This window comes from Dysidea avara, chromosome 3 (genome assembly GCF_963678975.1).
Source record: "Dysidea avara chromosome 3, odDysAvar1.4, whole genome shotgun sequence".
Classification (NCBI taxonomy): domain Eukaryota; kingdom Metazoa; phylum Porifera; class Demospongiae; order Dictyoceratida; family Dysideidae; genus Dysidea; species Dysidea avara.
This window is the reverse complement of record NC_089274.1, coordinates 44,339,156-44,359,752: the sequence shown is the minus strand read 5'-3', so window position 1 is coordinate 44,359,752 and position 20,597 is coordinate 44,339,156. Positions and strand designations below refer to the sequence as shown.

Here is a 20,597-nt window from a genome sequence, read left to right as displayed (position 1 = left end):
AATCAAAACATTTTCAGATGCTCCTTTGGGGTCACATGCTACACATGGTTAAAATTCTTTGTGGTACAAGGTTAGGATAAAAAATTACTCTCATTATACCACTGATACCACCAGCAGTTATGTGGCTTTGTCAACTACAGGTATGGTTTCCTGTGTCTGTGACCAGGAAATTGACAATGGAATCCTCCTTGTGGATAACTTGGAAGACACTGGTCCCATTTCAGTGTACACATGTTCTAGACTCCTAAAATCAGAACATTTCACTAATAAGGAGACTATGTCCAATAATACAGGTGTTTTACTGTATTGTGTCAGGCAAATTCATACATCTATGGGATGTGTCCACTACATATTCTAACTAGAACAGTGGTATATTATCATCATCCAGTTATTGGGTATATTGTTTCTTTTAATCCATCTTTTAATACAGGGGTAGGATGCATCTAATAAGGGTATGCATCTAATAAGGGTGGATCCAGATGTGACTTAATAGTATCCCTTCTATCATGTAATAGCTCATAAGTGCCACCTATAATATATTTCAACAATGGGTACAGAAATACATCAGAATAAAAAAAATTATATGCTTTCATGATACATCCGGAATGTTATTTAAATGCCTTAGTTATCAACCCTCCCCTTCCACACTTCCTTTTACCATAAAAGGTGTCATTTATTTTAGCACACACCCTAGTATTTTTAGCACCCCACATAAAGAATGTGCTGACTCAGCTTTAAACTAAACCAGTATCTTCCCTTGGGTATTGTTCCCACATTATACTGGTCAATGCATGGTATTTAAGAAATTCTATTTTACTATATATATCCTTAATAGAGCAAAAATTGCCAACAAACTGGTGCTTTGGGCAGTTTTATTAATTTCACAACCACAACACATCAATTCTTGTACTTACAAGTGATAGAACATACAAAAAGTACTGTCTGTTTTCACATCTATGGGAAGCCATCGAAGCCCCAGTGTACCATTCCATTATTCCCCTGAAACTCCGAAGACAGCTTATCAAGGAATTTACGATAGTAATGCTGATGGTATAACTCTCCCATCTGGAAGGCTTGCCAAATACTTCGACTGTCCCTTAAGCTTTATATACATGAAATCATCCACATCATCTGTGTCTGGTAGGGGTGGGTCTTGAATTAGCATTTCCTGTGACGTATGTGCAGATGTGGAATAATCTGAAGAGGAATAGAAATAATAATCCTGCCTTTCTGGTTGATGTGATGAAGAATATTCAGACAATTCTGTATCACTTCCGTTTACAACATCTGCACTCCTTTGCTCAAGATTATGAGTAGCTTTTCTACGAGTCTTTTTCTTTGGACGCACAAAGTGCAGACGCCAACCAGATTTTTTAACAACCTTTCTCTTCTGACCACGTCTCTTTGGTCTCCTAAAGAACTGAAGGTGATACGTGAAACTTTGAAAGATATCATGTGTGATTTCTATAATGTCATTCCCATACTCTGGCCTCAGATCAAGTATATAGTGATTAGTAGGCTTGTAGTCTTCAACTTGTAAATTAACCGTAAAATATACCATCACAGCAGCTGGCATTAAGTGGAAAGCACACTTGAACAATGATGTTGATATAAGTTCACACAGTTTCACCAACAGTAGTGTAGGTACAGCATATACACCACTGAATATGTTGAATGCCTGTATTCCCGTCATTGTTCTTTAATACAATTGAAGTAGACCTATCGGAGTTATAAACACAATAACAAACAATGTTCAGAAGAATAACACCACAAATTTGAAGAACATGACCTGCTACTTAACCCAGCCATTGACAGCTACTGCCACCACATGGCGTCATAACTCAGAATAAACTTTAGCCTTGCTGTAACTTGTACTGAAGCGGACACACCCAAAAAGATCCCGTTTCTGAGATAACTGAATCCTTCCCGGACTAGTGCGCATTTGTTAAGCAGTAGCACAAAGTGTAACGTTTTATAATGAGCAAGTTAAATCATACTTTGAGTTGAAAACTACTATTTGAAGAAATAGTCCAATCTGTGAGTATAGCACTATTGTTTGAAACCCAAGGATTGCCAGCATCATCGCATGACTATAACAGCTGTTGAATATGCAATCCCATGACCCATATCGTACAATGACAACACAGTTAAAATGTTGTACAGTAAGTAAATATTTCTATCATGTGCACACATTACCACTTAGTGAACATTATAAGAACATCTTCAATATAAAAATTATTTCTACTGGACAGGTGGACAGTTTATTATTCATTAACAAAACAGTAAGCTTTAGCACATAATTGCAGTAGTTTTAATTAAAATGATCTAGCTGCAGTGTAGCAAGCAATGGATCTGAAGCAACAATAAGTAGCCCTAGTATCACTAAGATATACGCAACCTATTATACTAGTTCTTTCTGAGGTTTCCTCATCAAGACAGTGTTAAACTTGGGAATAAAAAATGTAATCAAGTGTTCACATTTACAACATGGCTGCACCGAGGAGGTTGGACACAATATAAGCGCTTCAGAAATTTATTACTGTTAATTGCATATTTCCATAGATAATGAACACCCCATACTGGATTGGAAACTTCTAAGCGCCATCTTATTTATCTGCATTTCACATCCCTTATACTGTACACAGTACCGGGAGTATATTTTATAAAAACATGTTTTGCCACACAAGAAACTATCTACTAAACTTACTAGTTAAAGCAACCAACCTGTATCCAGACAGTAAAACAGAATCTTCGAATGAAAGTGTTTCAAAATTTCAGGTGCAAAATGCCGATAGTCACGTAGTTTTTTATTATTATTTTTATTAATGCTTTACAGTATACATGTGCTCCCAGTCCAGGTAGAGGTGTCTATTATCTATGATGTTTCTAATATCGACGAGGAGTAAGTGATAGAAGGAACATTTAACAATATCCACACCATGTTACCTTGTACTTCTTAAGATGAACAGCAAATTCTTATTGCAAGGCGAGTATGCAAGTTTCTAATTCTCTGTTCGATTCTTTGTGAGGCCAAGCTAGCAGCATCCACTTTTCTTTTTTAATACCCTGGGAGGCTATGCTAGTATGCACATTGCTTTCTTTGACAATTATTGTGCTAAAATATATGTACATAAGGCGTCCCTATACTATTACACATTAATTCCACCTTTAAACGCATACACACGTGATCCCCATAGATTTCAAGAGTGATTTACGTGCCTGGAGTAGTGGGGTTGAATGGGTAGACCAGCTGAATAGACTAAACTTGAAGTGCACTCTCAAATGGTATTTGTGAAAACGTTGGTGAGCACTTGCTTAAACTTTCAATGCAAAATGTATGCGCTCACATATGCATGTCCAACCTCCTCTGCTGTCAAGAGGGTGGAAGCAGTTTAAGCGCCGTTAAAATGAATTATGCAAAATGCTCGTTTTCTGTGATTAACTAAATCGTGTAAATGGTCTAACGAAGTATGGCATCATTGTCTTGTTGAAGAACATACATACCTGGTTAGTGCAAGCATACTATGCACGAAAGTGTTTCATTTCATCAGATTTGCACTGAAAACTAAGTGATTTTACAAAACAAAGCACATCATCGTAATGCTTACACGAAGTACAATCTAAATATCTAATGATCCCCACTGTTTGCTAGTTTTGTATTGCAACTATTGAGGCTCACGTGAAATTCTAAACAGAGGTATGCAATTAACGCAATACTTTCGAGCAGCGCTTCCACCCTCCCCTGGCTGTCATGTGTGGTACATGGGTAGTCAGAAACGTGTTGATAATGTACCAGCCTGTATGTATTTAACACTGTACCTCGCCAATTTTAGTCTCCTTTGATCACACAATGAAGATTCAACCATAGATGATTCAACTTGCGTAGTATAAACAACGAAGTACTGTAGTATAGCTGGTGTCGAAATACTGTAGCTCTCATAGACTTCGATACTTTCTGCCGCCGCCACCACTGAACACAAGTAGACTAATGCCAGTTCTTCTCGTCACGAGTTTTTAGTGGTCAATAACAATTACTACGTATACTTACGTGTTATGCCACAAAGGGATTATAATAAAGCCATAGATATACAGACTAATATCTAAGCAGGGTTAGGGTTGCACCGGACCCTTTTTTCCCCACCCAATACACGGGAAAAAGCGGGCTGGCCACGCGAGACTTGATAGACACGTCAGGGACCTTCAAAACGAAAGTTTAAAGGCCTAAAGATATTTTAAAGTGTCTTCTACAGATGTACGACTAACAGTTGTGATGTTACCATCAGTGTGTTGGCAAAGGAGTCTCTCAAAATGGTTCAATGTTTGATTTGTGTAAGAAATCTTCAAACGGGCTTTCATGAAGCTTGGGTATAAATGGGAGGCCTACACTTAAACCTGGCACTCTTGCTGGCATGGCTGGGTAAGTGGCACTGACTGATCAACATGCTACCACTTTAAGTAGATCTCTTAAATTTTAAGAGCCTGGCTGTGGTCGCACGAGACCGAGGGCTCATCATACTGTAATGTATTTACATGTTTCCTCATTTAATAATGATGGTTCTCTCCTGTAGCTTTATAAACTGCACGTGCATTGGGCCTCAGTGCTAAGATGACCACTCTGCATGCATTTTGTTACAGGGGAAGAAGTCAAGATGTTATCTTGTTATTCTAGAGCAGCTAGCTTGCAGGGCTTTATAACCATCTAGTGCCATCAGTTTTTTCACTCAAGGTATGTGTAATGGTGTGATTACTCTGCATACAAGACCATACTGCAAGTAGATGCACATGCATTATAATACTCACTACAAGGTAGTGAAAAGAATATGTACTATGATATCACAATGTATACGTAACCAGTCAGGGACACATATGGTAGTAAGTTTGAAGTTAGTCTCATCTATATTTCGAATTGGTTCCATTCAGCAATTGATGCTGTCTTCTCATCCATTATTATACCTTGCTGTTTCTCGTGGTGTGTGTAGGCTAGTGGTCTTAGCCCAGTAGTCAAAGCCCTTGATGTGTCTCCTAGTAGTATAGTTTTGTATGTATGTGTCTATATTTAACTGTGCTTATATAGGATGTTCTTCCTCAGGTGTGTCACAATTTAACCATAGATTATATATTCCCTACAGTAGGGAATATATAATCTATGATTTAACAGAATTAAGGAGATACTGAGTGAACATTCCAGATCCCCCAGTTGTGATTGAAGTACTAATATTATAATCACTACAGATATACAACTGACTGTATGACTTGGTACTTTTGTGGGGCAGTCCCCTAAATATATTGAATTGTTGAAATGGCTGTGAGAAAGTGCGTTATTATGACTGGTACCATCTGAACAATATTGATGGTCCCAATTGAGATATACTATAGTGATTATAGTTACGAAACGCAACAAGAAGCATACTGCACAAGATATTGCCAATGAACTCTCCAAACGATAAGCGCCACCCCGGAGAATGGGTCTGCGAGGACAAGACTAGGTCCCTGGCGTGTCTATCAACATAGATTATATATTCCCTACCTATGCTATCAAGTACTTATTTACATCGCCACACTTCAGATTCACTGAGATTTTCTGCCTGAGCACTGTTCTGACTCATTACAACGTTGTACCAGCATGAAAACCTTCATCAACAATATGTAGCTTCAAACAATAATGTTTCCTTGCTTCATGATCTATCTCTCGTACGTAATCACTCATTTCCATCACTACTTCTTTTGCCCTACAAAAATTGCGTTCACATGATCATTTCGTAAAATTAAAGTGCCACACCGTAAAAAAGTCGAGAGGTCTATTCTCGGACACATTGAGTCCGTGTTGTCTGATTGAATCTTGGTTCCAGCTATTTCTGGTGAAAATGTTGTACTTTTCATTGACTTTAACTACCTTAAATAGCATATAATGCCAGTGAATTACCTGTTTGACTACTAGGTTTTGAGATATCAGCGATGTCATGGGTATGCATATCAGTGCTGGTCTGTGTGTGTAGTGTGCCACTGAATTCAACACTTTGTGTCTAGTCTATTACACTCATTTGTAGTATATATATATTATATACATGGACCACTCAGTTGTTCTGCAGTCTACAATATTTTCATCCTCTAGGTTTTGTAGCGATCAGGATTAACTGGTTGCTACATATAAAACACGTGATCCTCAAAAATATAACCACAAAAATCCTAAAATTAGTTCATCTGTCAAATTTACGCATCTGTGCTTGAGAGTAATTGTACTATCAATACATGAGCCTTAATTATTACAATAATATACTAAGATCTTTTTACGTGTTTAGTTACGAGTGTGACACTCTGGAGTACTACAATAGACAGTTTGATAAAGTTACATTGAAGAATACAGCCCCATTGCAGAAGTTTAAGAGAGTCTTTCATAAGGTCACCACTACTGATGATCCTTATAATTTATTATTGAGAAAGTATCTCTAATGTGTGTAGTATGCAACACGCGCGTGCGCGCACACACACACACTTACATGCTGCACACAGATCAATAATCCGCATGTATGTATGCACATTCACACACCAATAACACACCACACCTTGGTACCAATAATCTGATATGCATGTTTGCATATTGAAATTTTGGCACTCAGGAGCAATGAAAATTCCCTTGCACTCAATTACAGTCTTTACAAAAGCTTACTATATCATACCATATCTCAACTGTAGTGATATCAGTGTATCTGTTAGATACAGATATGTTGTATCACTAATCACTACAAAATATAACAGATTATATAGTGTACTCATCACATACTCTTATTAGTATTGGTTTGCATTGTTTGTTCCTTTCCTCATGACTAGATTGCTAAAGAGAACAAGGATTGTAATGTGTTTGCTACAGATGCCATTCTAGCCACACTAATGACTAGTCCTCGATCAGCATACTCCTGGGATATTATCGTACAGGTTAGTAAATTATTGTGATACCATGACAGGTTACCATCATTGGTGTGGAGAAAGGAAAGTGTATGATCACTGGATACTGGTGTGTGTTCTATTAGAGTATTTAGTTAGTGAATAGCAAAAAGTTCTGACAGTGTTTTAGAATTGTGAAAACTAACCATCTTCCTACTTCACATGTTTAGTACAAGCAATTCAACTCTTAGCTATGTGTAAAATGACGCACGTACAGCACTGTCAGGTATTTTAAAAGTGAGTGGATAATATTATTCAGAAGAGGGTGGTCATGCCTCATCAAATATCTGAGAAAAAGTCCATTCAACCCTCAACACCTTAGTATCAGATTAGTTATGGTCACCTTCAACCACCTAACACTTGTGTGGCTTTCCTAGCTAACAAACAAACACTATATTATATGTACTTCTTGTGAATGTGACAAAAGGACTTCATAATTTGATATTGAAGGGGCAATGTGCTGTTGCCACTAAGTTGCCACTCTGGCTCAAAATATTTGTGGTGGGCAGACAATGTATCCTGGATAGGGTGTCTGTAAAGTTTTTGTGCAGTCAACAAGCCCACTTTCTGTACAGAGTGTTCGTATACTGTAAAAGAGCTCTGCACAACTTATCCTCTGTTAGCATCCTACCATTCCATGCTGCCCTTACAATATTTTTTCATTTATTCACTGCTGCTTCGGTTTTCCCATTGCTCTGACGATGATGTGGAGGTTTGGTGGTGGATTCCTCACGGTTGAGAGAATGGCTGGAACTGTTTGATGTGAATTGTGGTCCCTTACAGTATCTGACCATAAAATGTCAGGCATAGCTGTTCTGCTGAGCAGCTCTGTGAGTCCACTAATCATTGGGTTGTCTCTACCCATCAGAATTATTGTTGGCCAGTCTGAGTAGCAGTCTACTATAGCAAGATAATACCTTCCTTCATTTCAACAAAAATCTGCAGTTATCTCCTGAAACAACCTTGAAGGTGTAGACTTCATATTAATTGGTTCCTTTGTGTGTGATGGTAAGTGGTCTTGACATTGCTTGCAAGCCAATATTACTTGATCTATATCATAAGCCATGCCTGGCCAGTACAGTATAAGGTGTGCTCTTTGTTTGGTATGTGTTGAGGCTTGGTGAGATGAGATAACACCTGTGCATTGGGTATGACATGACAAGGCTATTATCAACATTATTGTCAAACAGCCTGGTAGTAGCTGTGGCACTTAGTGAATGATTTGTAAAATACCTGACATGCCAGCCTTATGGCACAATCTTTTCATAATTGTTCCCAGTGGGTTATGTCCCACAGCACGAGGATGATACCAGTACCCACCTGCAACTGGATTAGTGACTGGCTGTAGGTAAAAGGCATCATTAGGGTGATCAGGTGGACACTTCTCATTATAAAGCTTGCACAGCCTCACAATGCAGTGATCACCATTGTCTGTGTTGCAGGGCCACAAATGGGTAGTCAGCCCATACGAATATCTACTTGATAACTATATTACAATACCCACTATGGATAAAGGAACTCCGTTTTTGTTTACACAGCTAAGTAGCTTGTACTTATCTCAGAGTTACAGATTGTCTTCTTCCATTCTTTCTTAATAATACAACTCAAGCAAGTAACAAACTATTGAGATAAAACATTTTCCATGATTTCATAACTGTAACGTAATACTCCATGAAAGAATCGTTTATCCGGATGAGGGCTTCAGAGTAACCACAGAACATTATTAAATGTACAAAAAAAAGTTAAAATTGTACTCAGCACATAAGTTATTAGATTAATCCGCCATATGGTGGTGGGTGTGATTAGTAGAGAGTTAAGTCATTAAAGTATTCATTAAAGCTGCTATCAGTCAAAAATATCTGGTATGTGGCCATGGATTAGTCAGCATTCTGTACAAGGAGTGATTTGCCACTATATCATTTGTACAACCATTTGGTATACATCCTGTAAATGCCTGCCTTATTGGCCCTGACTTGGATTTGCTCTCATTTAAATGGACTGCTTTTCTGAGGTCACTAAAATGTGATGTTGTTAGCATTGCAATGGTCCCAAAGGTCACAAAATGTTGGTAACATTGTCATCAAAGTATTCTGATAGCAACATGTATGGTATACTTTTCATGGTTCAAAAAACCTTAAGGACAAAATTTGGCATATTCGCAAATCCAGCTCTTTATATTTCTAAAAGATACACACACGATACTCTAGAGTAGCAATGTGTATCGTACATCACTAATAATAGATGATACTGTATATCACAGACTGCTAGCATGGACTGGTGTAAGAAACTGGACTCTCAGAAGGGAGCAGTGCTGGCTACAGAGATAAAGAACAATGGAGCCAAGTGGACTGTCAGTGCCATCTTAACTGGATCAGCCTTCATCAAGTTTGGGTGAGTAAGTACATTTGCATACTTGTTTGTAAAATGTTGAATAATGCTTTATCAGTGAGAACACAATAAACTAAAATGTCACAGCACAGAATGACATTTGCTAAAAAATTTTACATCTTGTCATGTACCTGTATTCAGAATATTGTAGTCAAACAGATGATTGTACGCATGGCCTCTGTGCAATTTTTTTGTTTGTTTGTTGTTTTTTTTGATTGGTTGTGCTGATGGTATTCATAGTTTATCCTGTAGAACTGTTGCTGTACTTATATGGTCTTCATTGTGGTTTAGTATGCTAAGCTGTTATATTGTCTCTTACAAGCAAGTTCTGTGTTTTTGTCCACCACTAAAATTCTTCACACAATAGTAATCTTGTATAGCTTCAGATTAATTTGTGTTATACTGTCATGTTTACTTAGTAGATTCTGTACTATCCCTGTTAGATCATTGTTTGGCCTTCTGTTGTAAATATTTATCATCAGGTTATGATGTTCTTGGATTTTTAGCTGACATATGTATTAAATCTTTCGTAATTTGAGCTGTGGCTCAACACTCATATGTTGTAACTCAGAAGGACATGCATGCAAAACAAAAATGACATGATTGGTTTGCGTGTACCACAAGTTGTGAATGGGCTGCTATATTTCAGATGGTCTCACATGTCAGTGGTGTTTAAAAATTAGGTACTAGCTGGATAGCTGAAATGCTCAGCTTGCCTTATCCCAAATACCATGCAATTACTTTGTTATCCGAGCCACTACAAATTAATCATTAAAACCGTATCACTATACTTGTTAGTGTAAATACTATTCTCGGCTGTTATGTACAGAGTGATAGCAACTCAACAGAACAGCGTGTCTAGATTTTTTTGTAGTAGTATAGTGGAGTTGCAGCGTACGGAGAGTTTGTTACTTCTTAGTTATAGCCCCATAAAACTTATTGGTGAAATGCCCAGGAAACATCAGGTGGATTCAAGCCACTTCATCTAAATCTATTGTTTCTTGGGACAAACTCAGCCAAGTACTGATTCTTGGGCCAGACTCAGCCAAGTACCGTATTTCCTTGAATAAAAGCCACATTCGATTAAACGCCTGTCTCAATTATAAGCTGGGGGTTTCCAACACCTTAGAAAAATAAATGCCTGGTCTCAAATAGAGGCTCAGGCTATTACTTGAGTCTACTGTATGGCTTTAATTGTTTCCCTTGTTGCTGCTGCTTCTTCATACTTGAGTTTAAAGCCGAAGGTATTACGAATATTCACATGAGTAGTCCGGGTGAGTCCGCATGCATGCAGATATGTATGATACATCTGTTTTCCAATCATTTTAAGCCTTGAGTACGCTTATTTGTATATTCAACACACTGTATCACTGTTTTCTATGCTTGCCAGTACAGTAATCCCATTCTACCACCACCCGAATTCAATTGAATGCCAGACATCTGTTGAACCAATCCATAATAAACGCCTGGCCTCAAATAAAGGCCCTATTCGTTCACAGGCTGGGTCAAAAATGCTGTGAAGGAAATAAAGCCCGGGCTTTTATATGACGATCGATTCTTGGGCCAAACTCAGCCAAGTACTGATTCTTAACTAAGCTACATTGTGATTGCTGTGACATTTGTCAATAGACAGTATAATAGTGAAAATTGAATATCCCTTACTTTGTGATGAGCTTAAAAAGTAACTAGCATCCTCTTTATGGCATTATCTGTACTTGCAAGGTGATCACATGTGAACATAAATATTTTGCACGGAAAAATATAAGGTCGGTTGGGCCCAAGAAACAACAGATTTAGTTGAAGTGGCCTCAGGTGTACTGCACATACTTGTAAGAGGTATATGATAGAGTTGCAACGATACAGTGTGTAGACGTATCGATGTATTATTGCCTCTGGTGTATCACGATACAGCAATATATTGCATGGTACAAAGTGGAGTCTAAACAATGGTCTATGGTGGCTCGGAACAGTTTTCATAAGGTTTCAACGTGTTATGCAAGCGATCACATTAGCAATGAGGCTTGAATATAATCATTGTTGTAGTTGACCACCAGTTCCCGTCATTTGCAAACGAATATAATTATGTTGCATAAGCACCGATCATCACAGCATTTAATGAGATCGCTGTGTGCTATTTTTACAAGCCTTAATATAAAAATGAACTAGTCACTGGTTTTTCAAGATACGACTGTCAAATTTCGGATGGGCAAGCAGTAGTAAATAGCTACAATTGTGCGGAAGCCAATTTTTAATACTCGCTTCCACCTGCAGTGGCAAATTACAAAACAAAACAAAAAAAAACTTAAAATCTTTGGGTAGAATTAATGCATGAATTAAAGACCTGATAAAAAAAAGTAGCTCCACACAATGGTAGATAATCAGGTAAATAGTGTCTACTGCAAATTCAGTGCCAAACGCGAAGGAAGAGCTCACTCTGAAGGGCTAATTTGTAACTGGCGCTACATGCATCCAAGAGAGTTTCTGTTTGTTGTAAACGGTAGAGAACAAATTGCTTTATAGATTTCTGTTAGTACAAGGTGCTTCATGGTGACAGCTTGTGTATTTTAGGCCCTGTAAATTTCATGGTGAAGCCATGCGGACTCTGTTCCCTGCCACCTTAAGGAGACAATAACTGTTGTTTATGTTCAATATAACCATAATCAACACAATGAATTTGATATCACTCAACCTAAGTATATGATTTCATTTACTCATTTCATTAAACAAGTGGAACTAAAATGTAACCATATTTGTGCATGAGAAGCCTTGTTATTACAGAACATGTGAGTAGTATATAAGCCAAATGTAATGGTGTAATATTATTATTATTATTATTGATTGTTGTGCAGACCTCAAAAGAGTATGGTGCACAAAAAAGGGTACAATTGCTACTGTCAATTACAAAAGGAAAACAAACTTATATAATTATACAATATTTACTATACACAAGACCATATATACACATTGATAAATTATTAAACAGTTACTAGTCCAGCTAGGCTGTGCTTGAATTGGTCAATCTCTGTTAAATCAATCACGTGTTGGGGTAAGGAATTCCAAATATTGATTGCAGAGGGGAAAAAAGAAAATTTATAACATTGTACCAACAATCACAAAAATCCCCCAGTTGTTACTTGTAAGGCTTTACCATGGTGGAATTTATTAGATGGCTCATTTGTTTGAATAATGCTAGCAACTGGTTACACTATCACATTGTATTAACAGCACTTCACAGATATTAGCAACTGTGTGGTAATTGTGTTATTAGTGCAACTTCATATTTTTATTCCTTATTTAGCTATGTGTCCCAAGAGCATCCCAATGATTCATCCAGTCATGAAGTGTTGGGAGTACAACAGTTTAAACCACGAGAATTTGCCAAACAGATAAACTTGAACTTGAGCAATGCCTGGGGCATCTTGATGACTCTATTCTTGAAGAAGGAACAAGGAAAATATCTTATCTTGAAAGACCCTAACAAGGTTTGTGGTATTTAACTAATTACCATTTGTTTGGATGGATGGTTAATTGTCTATCCCTTAACTTAATCATATCACTGTAGCCAATGTTTATACAACTGATGTACTTTGAAACCAAATATTTGATAGAGTTCAAGTCTTTGTTGTTATATACTCTCAATCCTATTGTATATATCTCCATAAAATGTTGTACATTATTATGTCATTTTAGCCAATCATGCGTATCTACAAAGTACCAAAGGATGCATTTGACAACGATGATAGTAGAAGTGAAGATGCCAGTAGTGATGGAGATGACTGATGTGGATGGACACATATCTGTGGTCAATACACAAATAGTCATTATCGTAAACTTGGCATTGTATATTAAATCTGAAATGTTTAAAGTGCATTACAAATGCAGGGGTATAAATTAAAAGTTTAAAATGTGCATCTGAATGTACTCATGGTTGTAGAAGTTGTGGGCTTTCATCTGGAAATATCATTACATTACAATTTAAACCTGTAGTACAGTGTATATACCCGTAGTAGAATTCATCATTTTGGCTATTCATATCTTGTACTGGTGTTTCTAGCATAAACTCTTCCGAACAATTGCTTGTACTTAGTACTAGTGTAGGGATATTGTAGACGACAATGAAAAGGTACAGGGGGTTGTGTGTCACACTTGATATAAAGTAGTACCTAATGGTCTTCACTTGATCCTGCACTTGGTACAATGTAACAACATCAGCGTCTTTCTCCTTCTTTTCAGCTTTGGTGGGCACCCAGGTGTGTTTGGTCCATGCATAATAGTTAAGTCTCATTTGATGTTTCTTACACGTAACACTGTTTCTTGTTATGCTTTCTCTAGCAACTTGACAAGGCATGACTGCTTTGGTCTCAGCTTTGGCTTATTGCTAGGTTTTTTGTGATTGTGTGTCCTTGCCATTGGCTTGACACTGTCTTTTGCCAACAAAAAGAACAGCAACAATATGCTAAAGTAAGCACAGTTAGCATACTGTCCGATCCAAGTAGTTGGGTCCAGTCGTGAGCTACGTCCATTGATGTTAAGATTCTAGTAGCAATGCAGATGACTTAAGGTATATAGACAATTATTTGTGGTCAAGATATACAATTTTATAAGTGTAAAAGGGCATTGTACATTACACATGGAAAGCATTACAGATGCACAGATATGTATAATAACATGGTATACAAAGGTAAGTTTTGTAATTAAGTAATTTCCTGGCTGCCAGCACAAGTTGTTGGCAGACAATCAATGCGTGCTTGTATTGTAAAGTATTAAGTACACATATTATTGTAATAAACATTTGAATCTTTTCCATATAAAATCTCGTGACTTCTGGCATTGCTGTTCAGCATATCATAATATTACAAAATTCATCAATTTGGTTATCCATAGCTTGTATTGGCAATTGTAATACAAACTGTTCTGTATGAAGCTCCGAAAGCTGGCTTGTGTGGAAATGTTGTGCATGGCATTCACAAGCTTTTGGTGGTAGTGTCTTACTGGTACAATGTAATGTAGGGTTGTCTTCTTTCAGAAGTGGTGGACGTCCAAGTGTTTCATTACTACTTGGTTTGTGCATATCGCTTACAGTCATTTCTAGCTGATTTCTGGATAAGTTCTCTTCCGCCTGCTTAGTCTCGGTGTTACAATGGTAATTCTCTTTATGATCTCGTGTTTGAATGCTGTAGTTTCTGTGTTTTAAGTGGTTGGAATGTTGGTCTTGGTTCTCTCGTTCCCATTGCCTATTCTTTGCTTTTAACTTGCGTCTCCAACCATTCTTCATCTCGTACTTACGTTTTGACCTTCGTTTCTTTTTCTTCTTTTCTGGCTCAGGGTATGGATGTATTGTAAATAACTTATTTAATAGCTCGATCAGCGACGTACTTCTATCGAGGTTTCTATCCACCTCTGTAGCGTTGTACGCCCGTCCAGTAGTTGCCAAGTTAGGGCGGCTTACAATAAATTTCATTTGCAACGAACAGCAGTACGCCATAGAAGTGATCATGCTTAACAACACGATTACAAGCCAAAGGCTAATGAACAAGCCGATTCTGGTAGTTGGGTCCAGTTGTAAACCGTACCCCTCAAAATCCAGTGTCATTTTTAATATCTCAATCAGGATGACAAGCGACAGTGAATAAATCAGAAAACCTCTAACCATGGAATTATAAAAAGTATCGCCGCTAAAGTTGCTAGTGTAATTCAGCTGGTTACAAAGTTACTGCCTCGGTTACAAAGTTACTGCCTCGGTTACAAAGTTACTGCCTCGGTTACTGCAGGGAGTTACACGTGTTTAAGTTGTGATCGCAGTACATGAACACGTGTTCAATGTCATTGCACATGTGCTACGCGGGCCGCTACTTGCACAGTACATAATTATATACAGAGGTCTGCGGAATGTTGGCTTGCAGGGTAACGAACGCTATATTCACCCAACTTGATGTGGCGCCTCAAAATAATAACGCACTTTGTAAGCGCTTAGTCATTAGCGAGTCATTAGCGAGTCATTAGAGTGCTCCTTTAATACACTACGCTGCAACGCTGGATGTCAGGGGGGTGTATTATCTATGATGCCAGCATAGACTACTTCGGACTTCGCTAGAGATGGTAAGCAGGGTATACCAACATATTTGACAGTAGTTTCGTGAGTTGCTAGATACACTACACTGTATAAACCAGAAAGTAAAATACGAGTGGGAGGGGGGGAGGAATGCAAGGTGCTGACTCGTAGTAATATGGTAGATCTGTAGCTGCAGTCAAAGGCTAAGGCTGCTAAGTTTGTGCTACAGTCAAGGATGAAGTCTGAAACCCACAATTGAAAAGTGCTTACTTGAAGTTCCACATTGGGGAAAATTGACTGGACAATAGTCTGATGGCAGTTGCAGATATTCCTGTGTCTATGTGACACCCCTGTTAGGAAATGTTCATAGCTTTATAAAGTGTGTATGCTAGAATGCAACCTTGCTTATACAATGGAGCGTAACTACTAACTCACTATTACAATGTGGTCTTTGTATGGGAAGCAGTGACCAAACTGAGGCATATACTTCATGACCTCATTAATAAGACCATCACATTGTAGTGATTGCACTGTAGGTCCAGAAGGTAGCTAAGATGCACGTTAGCAAGACCACGTAATTGTATCCTGGTGGTTCCCGATACAAGGAACTAGGCCTGAAACAATCATGGATTTTTAGTATTCGAGTACTCTCTAGCATTAATGATCGAGTAATCACGAATACTTACCATACCTATATTGAAGCATATCATATGCAGTTTAAAGCTTTTAAGTAACAGCGATGATAAATACGCTGTATTAAAATACCCAGTAAATGTTCCTGACAACCAAAATGCTTCAATCAAACTCCACACCGTCACTGCCAGATAACAAATGCATCATGTGAGCTCATTAATATTGGATCACATGATCTCAACGAGTACTCCAATACCAATTTTACTATCCGAATTCTAATATCCTTAATTAGTACCCATTTATTTATTTTAGCCATACAATGAACTGTGCAACTACCTTCTTCATACAACATGCATATATGTGGAGCATTGCAAATGCAAGTAAAGTGTACGTATATAGTACACTACAATTTCCTTACATCAAATTAAGCAAGAGTTTGTAATATAATTATACTGAGGAGAGTATTCTACTCGAGAGTATTCTACTCTCATATACACCTGTAGAAAGACATATCACGATGGTACTGTGTCTTTGTAATTAATATTGATTGTACGCATGCCAGCTATGTCACTAGCAACTAAACTAACTCAAGCTCCTCAGTGTTTCTCACCAAGCTACAAGTGTACCTTCTTGTCATGGGTTTAGACAATTGCTTATATATAGGCATTTGTTGCTTGACCATTCACAGCTGTCTTGAGCGACACAGTACTTTATGGGTTCTTGTATGTCACAAACCACACTTACTGTAGTCGTTACATCATCACTTTAAAATATGCTCTTCTACAGGGGTATGTGAGAGTAGGACACTCCTCAATAATTATGTTATAAACTCTTGCATTACGTAAGTCACTTACCGTATATTAAAAGAAGCAAAGTATGACTATGTGAGGTGGTCTTATTGTGGTCATGAAGTACACCTTAGCTACAGTATGTTTGGAACCAGCATGGTCACTATAATTGTGTGTGTGTGTGTGTGTGTGTGTGTGTGTGTGTGTGTGTGTGTGTGTGTGTGTGTGTGTGTGTGTGTGTGTGTGTGTGTGTGTGTGTGTGTGTGTGCTTAGCGGTTTTGAGGTCGTTGTGGAACTTTGGATTCCACGACCTCTCTGTATGAGACCTGGACAGTCCTCCTGTGGGTTACTAGCCCTGTCCCAGGAGGATTTGTCTGCACAAGGCTCAAGTGTCTGAGGTGCACAGGCATCCCAGTGCTGGCTCACTCGGCGGCAATAGCTGTGTTAGTATGGCTGCCAAAGACTTTGCTTTTTTTGCTTTTTGTGTGTGCATCTATGTATATGTACAAATTTATTTTCTTATAGAATAATTTTTTTTATAGAATAATTTATTTTCGCACTGTCACCTGTAGAGAGTTTAACTACAAACAAGTCATCCTGAAGAGAATTCAGCAACAAACAAGTCACCCTGTAGACTTCGAGTACAAACAAATCACCTTGTAGAGAGTTCAGTTACAAATAAGTCGCCCTGTAGATAGTTCAACTACAAATAAGTCACCCTGTAGTGAGTTCAGTTACAAATAAGTCACCGTGGAGAGAGTTCAACTACAAACAAGTCACCCTGTAGAGAGTTCGGCTACAAACAAGTTACCCTGTAGAGAGTTCAGCAACAAACAAGTTACCTTGTAGAGATTTCTATTACGAGGTAGTATCTACCTGTAGGAGAGAAGACATGTAATAATTTTTTATACAGTATTAATTTTTGTAAAAGAATGCATCATTATAAAAGGTATCCAGAGAATTCAGGTATTGATGTCTTCACAGTACAGAAAAAGATAAGTAAAAGAACCACAAAGCTGGCCACAGGCTGGCTCTTTGGAGTATACAAATACAAAAAGAAGTGATATCTATACAAAAACAACCAAGCTGTGAAAAAAGGGTGCGGCCCCCAAAAAAACAGCCAGGGTGAAAAAAGATGTGAAATCAAAGGTGGCAGCCAAGAAATGACTGTGATGGTGGCAAGAATTTTAATAACGACAATTCAGGTGAATTTGTGTTACCTTCTCCTAGGATTCAGCACCAAATTGTCATTATTAAATTTTTTTGCCATTGACCTACCATCACAGTCATTTCTTGGTCGCCACCTTTGATTTCAATCTTTTTTCACCCTGGCTGCTTTTTTGGGGGCTGCACCCTTTTTTCACAGCTTGGCTGTTTTTTTGTATAGATACTATCAATCATGAATAGTGATGGATGTACTATCGCTCAGCTCTATTCGCAAGGCTTCTTTAAAATGAATATGGCTAAAAAGTGGTCAAGCAATTATATACCACTGTGGACTTACAGGGCTCGTTTTTGATGGTCCAATACTGAGTTGGACACTCCCCTCTTTATTAGACAGATGCTAACAACATCAAGGGGCGAGCCTGAGGAGTCACATAGACAGTAATGCATGACAGTGATGCATGGAAGGTATAAATGTACATGTTTTAATCATTTTAGATTGAGCAATATGATGAGTTGAACAACAAGAAATAACTACTGCAAGAAATCATTACTGCATATTGCAGTGATGATAGTAGTTGTAAAGTTTCTTTGTTGCGTCTTTGTCTGTACAGTTCCCTATGCCTTCGTCTATGTCTGTCGTCTTGACTTTCAGAGGAGTGCCCAACAGTAGCACGTTCCATTTTCCTCAAGTCTCAGCGTTCTCCCAGAGCCCTGACACTTATGCATTAAAATAATAAGCACGCGTCTTTTAGGAATTTGTTGTGGTGTTTTATAGTACCAACTCATATTTAGATGTTTGATAGCACCAGTAGCGCTAGGATTCCATAGTGTAAATTATCGTGTAATGTTTGATAGCACCAGTAGCATCAGGATTCCGTAATGTAATTTGTTGTGTAATGTTTGATAGCACCACTTAACTTAAGTTTATTATCGCAGCCTTTTGTGACACTTATGAACTTGTAAGTTTTTTTTCGTGTTTAATCGTTAACTTGCCGTGTAATGAACAATGACAAGATCTCTCACTAGTGTAGGACTTGCTCAGGCTCGTCCCAATTATGGACTCTTGATGGACACACTTTTCAAATTACTAACACGCACACATATCAAAGCATGTAGTTATAAAATCCCAAACCTTTATTGGTCCAGGAGTTAGTGTATAGTGTAGTGGTATTTGTATCACTGTTGTGCAAGTATTTATTACCCAATCAAATTATAGATACTTTTAAAAACCTTTCAAATATTGTGAAGCCCTTAACTTTAACCAATAGATGCTGTCGTGTGAAGCCATTCATGTCTGTCATAGCGAAGTGTCACAACCATGAGATGGGATGCGAATGGAAGAGACTGTTTAAAGATCTCATTGTGAGTTGTTTCATTTACTATGAACATGTTAACTCACTGTACTATTACAGGATCAACACTTGACAAGTTGTCAGTACATCACAGTGGAGTGTAGGAACACTGGATGTGGTGATAGAGTATTACTGTCTAAACTAGAAGATCACTTGAAGAATGAGTGTCTACAACGACTAGTGGGGTGTAAGGATTGTGGCATTTAGAGATTCTATATATTCCACACCTCCACCCCTTGTCTAAGTAAAAGACCGATAAAAATGCAAGCCATGAAAGTAGAAGCTGAGAGAAAGAGCACAAAGGCCAAGTCTCATGTTGGTAACATTATTCTTGTTATGATGATATAGGCTTTCTACTTAGAAACAAACTTATAACAAGCTTTTCACTGATGTTTCCACTACTGACTGCTTGAATTGAAGTGATCAGTGGTGAGATTGAGAAAATCAAGTAAAATTATTTGTCACAAGTATCAAAACAATCCCATATAACAACACTATATCTAACAAGTTGAAGAAAAATTTGAGTGTTCTCTAAACATCCTCAGTGTCCACCATGTCCATTCAGAATTAGAGTTACAATTACAAGTATCTCTTGCCAGTACACACAATGGAGCTTTTCTCTGGCGTATACCAGAGGAGAATTTGTGATGCTAAAGTTGGTTGAATCACCAGCATCTACTCACCACCATTCTACACAGGAAGAAATGGTTACAAGATGTGCATCAGAGCTTATCTTAATGGTGATGGCACTGGAGAAGGAGCACATCTTTCAATTTTCTTTGTTTCAATGAGAGGCAAGTATGATCCATTACTTCAGTGGCCATTTGAGTGTAAAGATTGATTCTTGTTGATAACCATTGGTTCAAACTAGTTGTAAATGTTTTGTTAGTCTCTGTGTGCCTGTTAATATACACTGTAACCAGATCACTAAATAATCCATATGTCAAGTTACTTTTAAGAATTTATTGGCACTTGACCTGGTACGGGTTTTACACTTCTTGTATCCACAGGGCTGGGTGTATGTACCTTGTGTAATTTTCATTATTTTTCTTAGCTAAACCAGGAGCTTATGAGGCGGCAAAGGAACATGAAACTCGGTTCCATCACAATCAAAATTACGTCACGTTTTTTGAATAAATTGCTACAAGTGTCACGCACAATTAGTATACGACATCAACTAATGAGATTTTACTTTCCTTATATGGAAACTAATTGCTATAATGAATTTGGATTTCGATGGCACCCAGCAGGCAGCCTAAGTTTCATGCTCCTTCG

The 20,597-nt window shown here is 37.9% G+C and overlaps 1 protein-coding gene and 1 long non-coding RNA gene across 4 annotated transcripts; one reads left to right on the top strand and one right to left on the bottom strand.

Moving 5' to 3' along the window:
• Window positions 1-858: 858 nt before the first annotated feature.
• On the bottom strand, window positions 859-4,156 carry LOC136251179 (uncharacterized). Its single transcript, XR_010698968.1, has 2 exons — window positions 3,820-4,156; window positions 859-1,719 (listed from the first exon to the last, which is right to left on the bottom strand). It is a non-coding gene; the product is annotated as an uncharacterized lncRNA (long non-coding RNA).
• LOC136251175 (eukaryotic translation initiation factor 3 subunit D-2-like) lies at window positions 4,156-20,273 on the top strand. Of its 3 annotated transcripts, XM_066043569.1 has the most exons (10): window positions 4,156-4,417; window positions 4,636-4,726; window positions 5,090-5,208; window positions 6,300-6,440; window positions 6,829-6,933; window positions 9,203-9,333; window positions 12,629-12,812; window positions 13,021-15,429; window positions 19,274-19,332; window positions 19,383-20,273. In XM_066043569.1, exons 5-8 carry the CDS (start codon window positions 6,889-6,891, stop codon window positions 13,108-13,110), a joined length of 450 nt encoding a protein of 149 aa, XP_065899641.1. In that variant the 5' UTR covers window positions 4,156-4,417; window positions 4,636-4,726; window positions 5,090-5,208; window positions 6,300-6,440; window positions 6,829-6,888; the 3' UTR covers window positions 13,111-15,429; window positions 19,274-19,332; window positions 19,383-20,273. The 3 variants fall into 3 exon arrangements, with proteins under 3 accessions (XP_065899641.1, XP_065899640.1, XP_065899642.1); XM_066043568.1 differs by lacking the exon at window positions 5,090-5,208; XM_066043570.1 differs by lacking the exons at window positions 5,090-5,208; window positions 6,300-6,440.
• The last annotated feature ends 324 nt before the right edge of the window (window positions 20,274-20,597 follow it).